The following is a 15977-nucleotide window of genomic DNA, read 5'->3' as shown; positions in this document are numbered from 1 at the left end:
GGGGGGGAGGCGGCCGGCCAGGAGGAGGCATGCCAGGAGGAGTCCTACTCCCACCGGGAGTAGGACTCCCTCCCTTCCTAGTTGGAGTAGGAGAAGGGGAAGGAGGAGGGAGAGAGGAAGGAAAGGGGGGCACCCCCCCTCCTTGTCCAATTCGGACTACAGGGGGAGGGGGGCGCGGCCTGCCTTGGCCGCCCCTCCTCTTCTCCACTAAGGCCCATGTAGGCCCATTAAACCCGGGGGGGGGGGGGGTTCCGGTAACCCCCGGTACTCCGGTAAAATCCCGATTTCACCTGGAACACTTCCGACATCCAAATATAGGCTTCCAATATATCAATCTTTATGTCTCGACCATTTCGAGACTCCTCGTCATGTCCGTGATCACATCCGGGACTCCGAACTATCTTCGGTACATCAAAACACATAAACTCATAATATAACCATCATCAAACTTTAAGCGTGCGGACCCTACAGGTTCGAGAACTATGTAGATATGACCGACACACGTCTCCGGTCAATAACCAATAGCGGAACCTGGATGCTCATATTGGCTCCCACATATTCTACGAAGATCTTTATCGGTCAAAACGCATAACAACATACATTGTTCCCTTTGTCATCGGTATGTTACTTGCCCGAGATTCGACCGTCGGTATCTCAATACCTGGTTCAATCTCGTTACCGGCAAGTCTCTTTACTCGTTCCGTAATACATCATCCCGCAACTAACTCATTAGTTGCAATGCTTGTAAGGCTTAAGTGATGTGCATTACCGAGTGGGCCCAGAGATACCTTTCCGACAATCGGAGTGACAAATCCTAATCTCGAAATACGCCAACCCAATAAGTACCTTCGGAGACACCTGTAGAGCACCTTTATAATCACCCAGTTACGTTGTGACGTTTGGTAGCACACAAAGTGTCCCTCCGGTAAACGGGAGTTGCATAATCTCATAGTCATAGGAACATGTATAAGTCATGAAGAAAGCAATAGCATCATACTAAACGATCAAGTGCTAAGCTAACGGAATGGGTCAAGTCAATCACATCATTCTCCTGATGATGTGATCTCGTTAATCAAATGACAACTCTTTGTCTATGGCTAGGAAACATAACCATCTTTGATCAACGAGCTAGTCAAGTAGAGGCATACTAGTGACACTCTGTTTGTTTATGTATTCACACATGTATCATGTTTCCGGTTAATACAATTCTAGCATGAATAATAAATATTTATCATGATATAAGGAAATAAATAATAACTTTATTATTGCCTCTAGGGCATATTTCCTTCAGGTTTGTGATGAGTTTGTGTTGAAGGAGAAAGATGTGACGACTGATGATGTTGATAGCTCCGGCCATGATATGGTGGCATTTGACAATGACGCTTGAAAAACACAAAAGGATTGAGTGGGCTGAGGCAATGTGGGCAAACGGAGACTAGACAAGGATATGGAGAAGAAGAAGAAGCAACAACAACAACAACAGAAGAAGCAACAGTAGCAGCAAAAGAAGAAGACTAGGATGGACATCCACCTAGTTTGACATCGGTGAACTTTCCCCTATTAAGCCATATGACTTAAATTTGTACTACTATTCGTTAGTAGTTAAGATGAATTACCATTTGTTTACTGGCTAGCACTGAAACATTGTTCAATCATGTGTGGTAAGGTCAACATTAGTGAGAAGGGATGATTACAACTGATTGTCGTGCATAACCAAACACTGCTTAGTTCATCAACCCAGTCCAACGCATACCACCAAATGTTAGAAAAACTGATTCCCTGATGCAGCGAGCCTACATGCGAGCTACCAAACTACATGCACAACATGATTTTTGGCCTGCATTAGCTCAGTTAGACACAACTGAGTCACACATGCAAAGACTCCAAAAACGAGGGAGCGACTATGTCTCACCTACCCAATCCTATTTGCCAGCGTGAAATAGTGTGTATTTAGTATGAGGCGCACCCCCCGCTCACTAGACTATTTGTGTTTTGTGAACTTTTTTTTTTCAAATTCATGAACTTTTTTTTTCGAATTTATGAACTTCCCAATCAAATTCTTGAACTCTTTTCAAATTCTCGTTTTTAAAAATAAAATTTGAAAAGCCAACGGTCAACACGGGTTCAACGATTTGTTGTCGGGGTCAACCTTTCAACAAAGAAACCATGCGATCGAAGCAAGAGTTCTGCTATATAATGGGCCAGCCTAATTGTCCATGCATGTGGGTGCCAACAAGCTGAACCGGAGCTTAAGGCGACGCTTATGAGCTCTCGTCCCGGACCTCCTATTTGGGCGCCTTAGCCGCCAGTTGACCTTCTTCTTGGCACCATGCACATGATCGACTGGGCTGGCCCATGTAGAAATGCGAGCACTAAATCACACCCTAGTTCGCTTGATCAATTTGACCGGTCGCGGTTGACCAGTTGACCGTCCAACCGTAGAGTTATGAAAGAAACGAAAAATTCACACAAAATTGAAAAAAGTTTATGAATTAAAAATATTCATGTTTTTGAAAAAAGTTCACAAACTTAAAAAATGTTCATGAATTTGAAAAAACGTTCATCAAATTAGGAATTTTTTTACAGATTTTAATTTTTTTATAAATTAAAAAAATTCATCCATTTTGGAAATTTTTTATCGAATTTGCAAGAAGTTTATCGATTTTTAAAAATTTCACAAAATTGATAAAGTTCATTGTTTCTGGGAAAAATTTCACAAACCTCAAAAAACTTCATCAATTTTGATTAAAAAATCATTATTTTTTTATTTTTGTATCAATTTTCAATTTTTTTGACAAATTTGGAAAAAAATTCATTGATTTTGAAAAAAAGTTCGTCAAATTTTAAAAGTTCAGGCATTTGGAAAAAAATCAGGAATAAAAGATAAAGGAAAAGAAAAAAACCAGAAAAGGAAAAGGAAAATGAAAACGGAAATAAGGTTACATATTTTAAAATTCATTGCACTTTAAAATATGTAAATCATGTATTTGAAAAGTGGTAAACATGTATAATTTCTTTTGTCATTTACACGATAAATGTACAATGTGTATGAAAAAAATAATGCAGAAATCATGTATTTGAAAAAAGGTTAAAATTTATAAAATTTTAAAAATAGATAAAAAATATTTTTAACACTGTACAAAACGCAAGGGCTCATATAAAAAATGTAAAATGTTTATTTAAAAATGTAGCCATGTCTTGAGAAAGGTAGATATCAATAAATTTATTTTAGAGAAGTGTTAATTATTAATTTAAAAGATGCTAAACATGTATAAAAAATATTCATGATATATACAAAAATGTACTATGTGTAATAAAAACATAGGCATTAAAATCTATATAAAATAATGTTAACCATGTATTTAAAAATGTTAACTCCGCCTATGTTGTCTCAACATCGGGTCCCAAGCCTGGATAAAGGAGGAGGGTTGTGACAGGCTTGGCAAGCCAACATGAAAACTCAGCCACTCTTATGGAGATGAAACCCAAAAGATTTTCGTTGGAGCGTAACCCTCTTAGTGACGCACCACATCGAAACCCAGGTGTGGTGTCAGATGGGCAAGGGTCAGGCCATCACCCCTGGTGGCGCGTCATATCTTGATCTGGATACGGTGGCAAGTAAGCAAGGGTCAGGTCGTCGCATCCTTAGTGGCGCGCTACAGTGACACCCCGATGTAGTGGAAAATGAGTAAGGGTCTTCACATTTGACTCAACAAGTGCGAAGGGTAAGGAAGCTAGCCGAGCCTAGGAAGATCCGCTTAGGTAGCTGGAATGTAGGGCCCCTGAGAGGTAAGCTTTGGGAGCTAGTTGATACAGTGGGGAGGAGAGGTGTTGATATCCTTTGCATCCAAGAAACCAAATGGAGGGGACATAAGGCGAAGGAGGTGGAGGATACTGGTTTCAATCTATATATGGTGCATGGGGATGGCTGCAAATAGAAATGGAGTTGGCATCTTGCTCAACAAGAGTCTCAAGTATGGAGTGGTAGACGTCAAGAGACATGGGGACCGGATTATCCTGGTCAAGCTGGTAGTTGGGGATTTAGTTCTCAATGTTATCAGCGCGTATGCCCCGCAAATAGGCCACAATGAGAACACCAAGAGGGAGTTCTGGGAAGGCCTGAAGGTTATGGTTAGGAGGGCACCGGTTGGCGAGAAGTTCTTCATAGGAGGAGACCTCAATGGCCACGTGGTTACATCTAACACGGGTTTTGAAGGGGTGCGTGGGGGCTTTGGCTATGGCATCAGAAATCAAAAAGGAGAAGATTTCTTACGCTTTGCTCTAGCCTACGACATGATCATAGCTAACACCCCCTTTCAAAAGAGAGAATCACATTTAGTGACTTTTAGTAGTGGTAAACACTCTAGCTAGATTGCTTTCATCCTCTCGAGAAGAGAAGACAAGCGTGCATGACTAGATTGTAAGGTGATACCTGGAGAGAGTATTGCCCCTTAGCATAATCTCATGGTGGCCGACTTCCGCTTTCGGATTCGTGTGCAGCGGGATAAGCATGCCAAAGTCGCTAGAACGAAGTGGTGGAAGCTCAAGGGGGAGGTAGCTCAGGCGTTCAAGGAGAGGGCCATTAAGGAGAGCCCTGGGGAGGAAGGAGGTGATGCAAATAATATGTGGATGAAGATGGCGACTTGCATTTGTAAGGTGGCCTCAAAGGAGTTTGGAGTGTCCTGGGGAAGTAGAAGAGAAGTTAAAGATACCTGATGGTGGAATGATGATGCCCAAAAGGCTATCAAGGAGAAGGAAGATTGTTTTAGACGCCTCTATCTAGATAGGAGTGCGGACAACATAGAGAAGTACAAGATGATAAAGAAGGCCACAAAGCGAGTTGTGAGTGAAGCAAGGGGTCGGGCGTATGAGGACCTCTACCAGTGGTTAGACACAAAGGAGCGAAAGGGACATCTATGAGATGACCAAGATCCGAGAGAGGAAGACAAGGGATGTTGACCTAGTCAAATGCATCAAGGACGGAGCTGACTAGCTCCTAGTGAAGGACAAGAAGATTAAGCATAGATGGTGGTACTTCGACAAGCTGTTCAATGGGGGGAATGAGAGCTCTACCGTTGAACTGGATGACTCCCTTGATGATACCAACAGACGTTCTATGTGGCGAATCCAGAAGTCAGAAGTCAAGGAGGCTTTAAAAAGGATGAAAGGAGGCAAGGCGATGAACCCTGATTATATCCCCATTGAGGTGTGGAGAGGCCTCAGAGACATAGCTATAGTATGGCTAACTAAGCTTTTCAACCTCATTTTTCGGCCAAACAAGATGCCCGAAGAATGGAGATAGAGTATATTAGTACCAATCTTGAAGAATAAGGGGGATGTTTAGAGTTGTAATAATTACCATAGAAGTAAGCCGACGAGCCATACAATGAAGCTATTAGAGAGAGTCATTGAGCACCGCTTAAGAAGTATAAAAAGCGTGACCAAAAATCAGTTTGGTTTCATGCGTGGGAGATCGACCATAAAAGCCATTTTCTTGTACGATAAATCATGGAGAGGTACTGGAAGCAAAAGAAGGACCCGCATATGGTGTTCATTGACTTGGAGAAGGCCTATGATCATATATCGCGGAATGTCATGCAGTGGGCCTTGGAGAAAGACAATGTCCCAGCAAAATACATTACCCTTATCAAGGACATGTACGACAATGTTGCGACAAGTGTTCGAACAAGTGATGGCAACACTGATGACTTCCCGACTAAAAATAGAATTGCACCAGGGGTCAACTTTGAGCCCTTATCTTTTCGCTCTGGTGATGAATGAGGTCACAAGGGATATACAAGGAGATATGCCATGGTGTATGCTCTTTGCGGATGATGTGGTGCTATTCGATGATAGTCGGATGGGGGTCAATAGAAAGTTAGAGCTATGAAGACAAACCTTGGAATCCAAAGGTTTTAGACTTAATAGAACTAAAATCGAGTACATGAGATGCGGTTTCAGTACTACTAGGCACGAGGGGGAGAAGGAGGTTAGCCTTGATGGGCAGGTGCTGCCTCAGAAGGACATCTTTCGCTATTTGGGGTCTATGTTGCAAAATGATGGGGATATCGATGAAGATGTGAATCATCGAATCAAAGCCGGATGGATGAACTGGTGTCAAGATTCTAGCATTCTTTGTGAGAAGAGAATGCCATAAAAAGCTAAAAGGCAAGTTCTATAGGACGACAGTTCGACCCGCAATGTTATATGGTGCTGAGTGTGAGCCGACTAAAAGACGAAATGTTCAACAGTTAGATGTGCCGGAGATGCGCATGTTGAGATGGATGTGTGGCCACACAAGGAAGGACCGATTGAAGAGTTGGGGTAGCCGATTGAAGAGAAACTTATCCAACATCGTCATAGATGGTTTGAGCATATTCAACACAGGCCCCCAGAAGTTTTAGTGCATAGCGAATAGTTAAAGCGTGCCGATAATGTCAAGAGATGTCGGGGTAGACCGAACTTGACATGAGAGGAATCCGTAAAAAGAGACATGAAGGACTGGAGTATTACCAGAGAACTAGCCATGGATAGGGATGTGTGGAAGCTTGCTATGTGCCAGAACCATGAGTTGATTGCAAGATCTAATGAATTTCATCTCTAGCCTACACCAACTTGTTTGGGACTAAAGACTTTGTTGTTGTTGTTGTATGTATTTAAAAATGTTATAAATGTATGGAAGAAAATGTACATTTTGTGTAAAAAATTAGAAAATTATTAAAAAAGGAAAAAAATCTAAAAGACCCTGGTGAAAACCTGAAAAAAGCGTAGGAAACCATAAAAGAACAAAGAAAAAAAAAGAAAAGGTAAGAAAGGAATAGGAAAATGAAAAACCAAAAAAACCGAAGAAAAACTTCGAAAGCATTTTGGAGCACTAATTTTGTTTTTTTGCATGCCTTCGACAAATGTGATCTCATGATGAAAATCTACAAACACTTAGAACATTTGTCCAAATTTACCACAAAATTTTCAGATTGTTTTGATTTTTTTTTCAATTTTACCATTCATTTGAGCTTGAGTTCAGAAGTGTACTTCCGCAATAGTATGTGTTTCTAATGTCTTAATGTAGCCATATTTGATATATTTCTCACATATATAACAATACAAAATTATACCCCAACAACTGAACTCACATTGCAGAATTGAACGTACAATTGAACACCACATTACACCATAGAATATCACATTGCATACATGCTTGAAGATCAGACCGCATAATAACATTACATTGGATAAGTGACTAGAATATATAGAGGAAAGATAGAATCGGCCCATGCAAAAGGTTCACCAAAGACAATTAACTACAACATAGATAGCTAAACATAGGTCTTAATAAGCTAGAAACGAGCTAGTACTCATCGTCAGAGGAGATGTCGATGGGATCCTTCTCCTTGGAAGAGAGCGAGGCCTCCACATCATGGGTGCCATCCTTGACATCCGAGTAGATGACGATTAGCACCGCCTCGCAATGATGGATCGCCTGGGCTAGTCCAGCACTAACCCGGGCTCTGGACTTGAGGAAAAAGCACGAGTACACTGAGAGAACACTTCATAGTGTTCGTCGTTCGGACCAACGGTGGACTTAAAAAAATCCCCACACCATTTAACCAGACAACCACACGATGGCATCCACACGCTCGGCATTGACGGCGGCATCCATGGGGGACAACTACAATAGAATTTGGGCTTGTGATAGAAAAATAGAAAAATGGATCTGGGCCATCGGATTGAACATGCATGGTACAGATTGTAGTGGAGGGATCCCAGGCCACTTAAAATACTTTTTATGAAACCCCCCCTACCACCAGTTAGATATAAAACACGAGTTTTGCAGTAACCACCTCAAGTTTCTCGTATCGAATCATTCTGTCCGTAGTGAAAACAACTATTTTCAAATCTTCACTTCATTGATGCCTCCTCCCTTAGTTTTATAAAATCTATTGCATGAAATCTGTAGTATATTTGATTTCGCTAGCAGCTTCTGCTACATCACAAATCATGCAAGAAATCCAAACATGTTAGTCGCTAAGGAGTATGTGAACCTCACCACAAATATTTGAGTATATGGGAATTAATACATCCACTTCAAGCAAACATACATTTCGAACTGCACGACGCCAGACAAGACACAACAAATGAGACACACATACATATTACATTGCTTGAGAGGATAATTTTAGGTACATCATGGGTAAGACTACGTATGAATGACTAAACTAATCACTGCTCAAGAAGCATTGCCATTTCAAAACTGCACCAACTTTGCTAGCTTGCCTCCAGGTTCCAGTTCTAGTGCTTTTTGCTCATCAAGCTTCTTGTGCTGGGAGATCGAACATAACAAATATGATTCAGTTAGCGCAGGTCCATGTAAGTGTCATAGATTCGACACTTTGTACGAAGTATAAGCTCACAAACCGAAGTAGAGGAGTGTACAGGGTGTTTTTTAACCAGAAGCATAGCTGCTAGCTGATGCATGCAAGAACGACGATCAAGTTAATTCAAGAAACCCAAGACTGTAAATGAGTATAGAACGAGAGCATGCAAAATGAGTACTTCGAAGTCATGCATTGTTGATCAAGGCATTGACATAGCCAACCCGCGGCTGCTGTGCATAGCTGATCAAGGAATCGACCCGGCCGACCAGCTGGCAGCCACGTCAAGCTCGACGGCCACCTCCTGGCGGCCTGAGGGGCATCTCGTCACAGAAGGAGCGGAGACAATCAGTTTGGCGTGCGGTCGCAACCACCCTCCAGTCCATGCGTACAAGGTCGAGGGCTCGAGGCAGAACTTGAAGATGCTAGAGGAGGCGCACATCACAGCACCACCCGACCCTGCAGCCACGGCCACTGCAACTCTCTCCCCATAACCAATCTTTTCTCTTTGCTGGGCCAGAATGGTTAGCAGTAAAACTTATTTAGTAAAAATACATGCTATGCACTTATGAGATCTCATTTTCTATCACAACCAAAAACATATATTTTCAACCAACCTAAATACAATTACTATTTGGTATTCACGAAATGTAATGCCTATCTAGCGAGTATTACAGGTTGTGACCATCGATAGAACACAATAGGGACCTTATAGTTTTAACCATGGACATGGAAATCTCTCGGTTGTTTACTTTATCTCCTACTTGTTCGGCACCTATGGCTTGCAATAGTACATGACACATGATAAGGGTGTATACTTCCTATCAAACATGACTGAATCATGGACTTTAACATGGAAATTGTAAGAAATTATATTGCATAATATCCGAAAGTGTGTGTACCTCTTGAGAGAACGGTTGTTTCTTTTTAGGTGTACTGGAATCATCAATGAGAAACATTGGAGAATTAATCTCTGCAAACTATTGACCGATTCCACTGCTGCAAACATTTTTTTTTTGCAAAAAACATCACACAAGGGATTAACAGAATGTTAGGTACATCAGCATATTCTTTACTTCCTTACACCAATGTTCTGTCCTGATAGTGTTGGTCCTGGTGTGATAATGCCGACATTTTTAATTGGCACTGCTCTCAAGGTGCCTCAGATTGCAATTATATATCATCGGCTTTAATCTTTGATAGCTAGTTCATTTGTCGCGGCTATTGTTGCAACTTGGAATACTATTTTTGCTCGTTGGCCTACTTAATGCCATCGATCATGTTGCTGTGGTTGCACATCTAAAGGAGCTTGGAACGAGTAAAAAGCTTCATGGTTGTTTCATGGTACCTCCCTTTGCAACATTGCTAGTGATGTTGTTTTACTCGTAGTCTGAGGCAGCTTCTATATATGCATAAAACAAAGTAGTACCTACCTGATCTACATGTCCAAGATTTGAAGAGAGCTTCATAGTTTTCATCTTAAAGATAAGAACAAGCTATTAGTGAAAAAATCCGAAGCAACATGAATCCAAATTTTGATATGCTCACAAATGGGTCTATTTAAAAAAAATTGCCTAGTAAAATGAATTACTTTCTTTACAGCTTGTCAAGCTATTGACCCTGTATGCGGTACTGCAGATACTAAGCTTTTTAGTGAATTGTCCTAAACTTCAAGACCCTAAGATTATCCAATCACCCTCAACCTCCCAGTTTGGTTGCAAATTAGAGTACCAAACAACAAGGACTGTAGGAACACACCTTCAAATCGAAGTTAAAGTGCATCGTTCACACATGAACAGATTTGACATGAACAAGTAAAGGAAAATAGAACTATAAGGATGAATAAATTTACTTCAAAGTAAAATAGGGAGTATTTACCAGGAAAATGAATCACCATGTTGAAGATTTGTAGGTTCGCACGACGTCGCATTACCGGTCGGGAAGGAGCCAAGGAGCTGGCGACCGGCTTGCCGCTGACGAGGGGGAGGAGTACACGAGCTGATCCTGGAGCTTGGGAGAAGAAACAGAGAGGAGGCGACCAACCGACCGCTGCCGGAGATTCAGATCAGACGAACTACGATCTGATCTGCCTCAAACAGCGCCTCGAGCGACACAGCAGCCAGGAGCCATCGCAGAGAGGTACAACAACTCCACCATGCATACTCGCCTAGCTTGGAGAAGGGATCTGGGCCGCCGCCGGCGGCGGCGCCACTGTTAGGGGAGATTTTGTGTGCTGCCGCTGTGTAGGTGATTTGGACTAAAACGACGAGGACAGCGGGACCAAATTAGCTTGCAGGGAGGGACCTTTTTACAAATTGTGCTCACAAATTGCTCCACTCCAATCTGGGCCATCAATCTCGCATCTGATGGTGCAGATCCATTTTTCTATTTTTCTATCACAAGCTCAAATTCTATTGTAGTGTCCCCCGCATCCATGCGTTCGACGTTAACGGTGGCCTGCAAGGCTAGGCACTCCTTTAGGATATGGGGGTTGGTGCACAAGTTAGCCACCGCAACTTCCCACATGTGCGACAAGGATTTGCCTCTTCACGGTCAAATGCTCCTTGAGCTCCTGGACATGCGGCGGGGACCATAGTGATGGGCGACGAGAGTTTCGAGGATGGGAAGATGATGTTTCGAATGGTAAGTGTCACGCCGATGATCTGGCCATATAGGATAGAGGAGGACGAGGGGTGGATTACTTGACTAGATCGACAAGGCGAGCACAGAGAGAGGCAATGTTGACGAGGAGACTGCACATCAAGGAACATTTGAGCTTATAAAGTGGGAAGGAAAGGGGGGAAATGTGACTTTTGATCGGACAGAAGAAACGGGAAAGTCAGATATTGACGCGTCCGGCAAATTTTCACTAATTTAATGGAGCTAGTACACTTAAACATGGCTATAACAAAAGACCAACACTCTAAACAAACACTACTGCTACTATGCATAATTTATCAAAGCCGCCGACACGTCGCCCTATGCCTCGTTGTTATCCGATGAGATGATATCGACTTGTCCAGATGTCGCGTCGTCAGCATCGGACTCTGTGTCCCTCAGAATGAGCTCGTCGTCATTATCCTAATGGTCGAAGTAGTGGCGGTGCCGACGATTGTGTTGGTACTCCATCATCGAATTCATGATGGCTCACTGTCATTTTCCTAATACCGACCTGCCACCGCTGCTGCCACCAGTATGCACTGCGGATAGCATTGTTGTGCCGTTCATCCCATCCGTGGACCGCATAGCGTATGTGTATATGTCCATGCACCGCCAGCCTCTGGTTTCCTTCCTACTGATCCGAGATTTTTGGATTGGTCGGTTTCTTGGTCCTCGGCTCCTCGCCATCCTTCTATTTCCGCCATGTGTTGAACGTGGAGCCACTGGAGATCGAGCTACCCCGTAAAGAATACCCCTTAACTAGTGATTTCGGTGGTAATGATACACCACTAATGTCACTTTTCCCACTGAAACTAGACCGTAAGTTAAGAATCACCACCGATGGGAAGGGAAGACGAGGGGTCCTCTTGGATCCCGCAGGTCGATGTTCTCATTGCCGAGTAGTGCCAGTTCTATAGGTAACTTCCACGGCGAGGACAAGGGGTTGAAGAAAAGGAATCACTATTTATGTTTGTCCCCGGTCCGCTGATCTTATCTGAGTACCATGGTTTGTGCTCAACGAGTCACCATTTTGCTGAAATGAATTTAGTGTGCCAAAGTTGTGCGTCTGGATTCTAATTTGTAATAACTTTACATCTTAATAATATATTAACTGAAACTTTCCTTGTGTTACTAGTTTTATTATAGTTGGAGTTCTCCAGCCGGTGTGCCCTCTGCTGACAATTCCGGAAAAACCCATATTTTTTTGGGAAGCGAAATAGTAACTTGTTTACCGATTGGAAGTTAAAGAAGAAAAAACAGTCAAACAAAGAAACAACAAACACCCATACGCACTTGTCATTACATTCATTAACCCTTTATTTACTACAATACAATATGTTCACCTGATCACTTCTGTGTACATTACATGCCTATGCATTATGTTTTAGGATACATTTTCTTTATCTATCATGGGAGTTACAACGGCTAAAATCATCTCATTGATCTGCCTAGTCATCTTGCTTCTTCATCACTTGGAACGTTAGAACCCTCTTATCGTCCGCAGCATCGATGGAGATTGTCGAGCCTGCACAGGCTTCTCCATCGACCAGCATGTCTGAGAGAATCGTGGTCACGTGATTCTGCACCCACCTTCTTATGGGCCTTGCACCGTCCACCTACGATCGACGAAGCGTTAAAAACTGGACAATGGATCTTCATCCTGTGATCGTTATGAAAACTAAGCTATATATTATATACTCACCGGGTCATGTGATTCTGACCAAATGACATCTAGGGCTGCATCAGTTGCAAGTACAGAGACACCCTTGTTAGCTGCCGTTGCAGCAACATTCTTCATCTGGATTTTCACAATCTCCCTCAAGTCACCATGCGAAAGTGGCTCAAATATCACAACCTGACTTAGTCTATTGATAAGTTCAGGCTTGAAGCGCTTCTTAACCTGCATGAACAGTCATTTGTAAGACGATCATTGGCTTGCCCACCGAGGACGTTACAATACATAGTTGGGATTCACGAACCTGTTTCATGAGAAGATCTCTTTCAGCTTTGATTGTATTTTTCTCAGCCATTCTCGATGTTAGGTGCTCTGCTCCTAGATTTGATGTCATAATGATGATTGTGTTCTTGAAATCTACGACCTGCCCTTTGCCATCGGTCAACATACCATCGTCAAGGAGTTGAAGAAAAACCTTGAGTACTGAATCATTTGCTTTGTCCACTTGGTCGAAAAGGATAACACTATATGGGCACCGCTTGACTTTCTCGGTGAGTTGTCCATCTTCTTCGTAGCTATAGAAAATCAACTAAATTTGTGAGATATGAGTGCCGAGAAACAAGAAGTGTGCAAAAAGTCTAAGAATCAAACCTTCGAGATCCTCCGATGGGACGTGTCACAGATCCACTCTGAGCATATTCCGACATATCAAAGCGAATCAATGCTTTCTCGCTGTCAAATATCTTCTCAGCAAGGGCTTTAGCAAGTTCTGTCTTTCCGACGCCAAGCGAGCCCAAAAAGAGGAATGCACTTATCGGTTGTTCGGATTGACCAAAGCCAACCCTAGAACGTAGGACTGCTTGCGCAACCAAATTAACAGCTTCATCCTGGCCAACAACACGCTCATGCAATTTTTTCGCTAGGTGGATCAACTTCTCCTTCTCCTCTTGGTCAAGTGTAGCGAGAGGAATTTTAGTCCATCGGCTCACAACCTTCGAATAAAATTTTGATGTAACAAACACATCACATTATTAACATACGTGAATCTTCGTAAAAAGTAAAACATATGCAAATTAAGTATTCATATATATGTTTATTTGGGACTTACCCGTGCTACATGTCCAGGGCTAACAACAATTTCCGCGGTCGTTTGTTTGTCCGCGTGCATCTTTGTTGTGGCGCATGCCTCATCCATAAGGTCAATTGCTTTATCAGGGAATTTGCGGCCTGGCAATGATCAAATACATCAATTAATTATCTTCAACATAAATAAACAATCGTATAGTTTCCATAATTAAGTGATGGATACTATAAGAGTAAACTGAATACTTGACGTATGTATATGTACCTGTAATGTAGCGGGCAGCGAGATGTGCAGCGGCTACAAGAGCATCGTCCTGGACTTTTATGCCATGGTGCTCTTGGTACCTGTGCTTCAGCCCCTGCAGGATGGCAATGGTCGCATGCACACTCGGCTCCTCGACGACAACCTTCTGGAACCGACGCTCAAGCGCTGCATCCTTCTGGATGTACTTTTGATACTCTTCGGAGGTGGTGGCGCCCACGCAACGGATGCGGCCGCGGGCCAACGCCGGCTTGAGGATGTTGGCGGCATCTATGGGGCCTCCTTTGTCGCCGCCGGCGCCAACGACCATGTGCATCTCGTCGATGAACAAGATGACCTTGCCTTCCGCCTCCTCTGCCTCCTTGATGACGTCCTTGATGCGCTGCTCAAACATGCCGCGCCAGTGCGTCCCGGCCATCATGGACCCCATGTCAACCTCCACGATGCGCGCGCCGACGAGCGTTTCGGGGACATTCCCGGCAGCGATGCGCTGTGCGAGGCCTTCGACGATGGCCGTCTTGCCGACCCCCGCGGGGCCGACGAGCGCGGCGCAGTTCTTGGTGCGCCGGCAGAGGATGCAGACGACGCGGTCGATCTCGTCATCACGGCCGATGACGGGATCAGCCGCGGCGGCGTCCAAGGTCCTGAGGCTGCCGGTGGCGTCCAAGGGCTTGATGCCGAGGAGCTCGTTGTAGGCGAGCCTATCGTGGTGGTCCTCGAGCAAGGCCCACGTTGCCCAGGTGACAGCAACACTAGCAACGGCAGATGCCGCGACGAACAACAAGCCTTCGGGGCAAGACCAGGACGACATATTTTCTGACCCAACTGAAGAAGAAGGCGACCAAAAATCGGCCCGATCCGATTCGATATTGGACTTGCCGCACAACAATCTTTTTTTTTTGAACACTGCCGCACAACAAATTAGTCTACCTGTACTGCTGGTCGATCGATGTGCCGCGGTCGATCACGTATTTATACGCGGGTAAACCATAGATTGTCGATCCGACTCGGTATAGAACAATTACAAGGCCGGGAAACTAATTGAACTAGAATTACATTTCCGTCTTTTTTAAACACCAATATCCCTCTTGTAATATAAGGAGCGGACTAATTTCCAACTGACCGCTCATTAGTAATAGATCCGAACGATACGCGACGGAGCATACGCACATGCAGCCCAAGAAATTTTTTAGCCCGCGCGAACTCCCCTCTCCTAATTAGCTTCAATTGATTTAAAAGTATGCATGCATGCATGTGAGACACATGCTGATGTCAGCAAAGATTTCAATAAAATTTAAAATTTAAAATATTTTCTAGCTCAAACCGTTGTTCTGATTGAAAAACTGTTTTGACATAAAAGACTCGTCGCGACGAGACTTTCGAAACTACATCTCATATTGATATATTCTGACGAATTTTTTTTCCGAGTAAAAAGTTACCACGCGTCTGCTACGCAAATTATCACCATGTTAGTTGTGGGCATAAAAATGATTCCTCCACCCTTCTCTTCACATCCACATGCCTGCATGCATTAGAGCATCTTCAATAGGCGCGCCAAACTAGCGCCACGTTGCAAAATTCCCCGTTTTAGCGCGCGCGCAACCGGAATAGTTGCACCAGCGGGTGCACGAAAACAGCGCGCGCGACATACGTAGTCCAGCGCGCGGGCCAAAACTCAATCACGCGCCGCTTATTTGCCGCGCCCGCTCCTGCACGCTGGACTCTCGCGCGCTCGCTCGCACCTCCCATCCCCCATCCAGCCGCGCCGCCGCCGCCGACCGCGCCACCCGCTGGAGCCATCCGCCGGCCGTCGGAATTCCGACGTCGCAAGGCTTTTGGTCACACAATTCAGACTCTGGCGGCCGTCGGAATTGCGCGCCCGCTGGAGCCATCCGCCGGCCGTCGGAATTGTGCAAGTGTTTGG

General features: G+C 43.9%; 1 protein-coding gene across 1 annotated transcript; it reads right to left on the bottom strand.

Moving 5' to 3' along the window:
* Nucleotides 1-12270: 12270 nt before the first annotated feature.
* LOC123151541 (chaperone protein ClpB1) lies at nucleotides 12271-14982 on the bottom strand. Its single transcript, XM_044571234.1, has 6 exons — nucleotides 14057-14982; nucleotides 13817-13935; nucleotides 13360-13700; nucleotides 13013-13283; nucleotides 12736-12933; nucleotides 12271-12649 (listed from the first exon to the last, which is right to left on the bottom strand). The coding sequence occupies exons 1-6, from the start codon at nucleotides 14862-14864 to the stop codon at nucleotides 12482-12484; spliced, it is 1905 nt and encodes a 634-aa protein (XP_044427169.1). The 5' UTR covers nucleotides 14865-14982; the 3' UTR covers nucleotides 12271-12481.
* Nucleotides 14983-15977: the final 995 nt, after the last annotated feature.

This window comes from Triticum aestivum, chromosome 7A (genome assembly GCF_018294505.1).
Source record: "Triticum aestivum cultivar Chinese Spring chromosome 7A, IWGSC CS RefSeq v2.1, whole genome shotgun sequence".
In the NCBI taxonomy this organism is placed as follows: domain Eukaryota; kingdom Viridiplantae; phylum Streptophyta; class Magnoliopsida; order Poales; family Poaceae; genus Triticum; species Triticum aestivum.
The sequence above is the reverse complement of the archived record's forward strand: the minus strand, read 5'-3'. Positions and strand labels throughout refer to the sequence as shown.

Coding starts and splice junctions, on each gene's coding strand:
- LOC123151541 (XM_044571234.1), bottom strand. CDS start 14,864: ATGTCGTCCTGGTCTTGCCCCGAAGGCTTGTTGTTCGTCGCGGCATCT. Junction 13,701..13,816: donor GCCCTGGACATGTAGCACGG/GTAAGTCCCAAA, acceptor TTTTATTCGAAG/GTTGTGAGCCGATGGACTAA. Junction 12,650..12,735: donor GGTCAGAATCACATGACCCG/GTGAGTATATAA, acceptor CGTCGATCGTAG/GTGGACGGTGCAAGGCCCAT.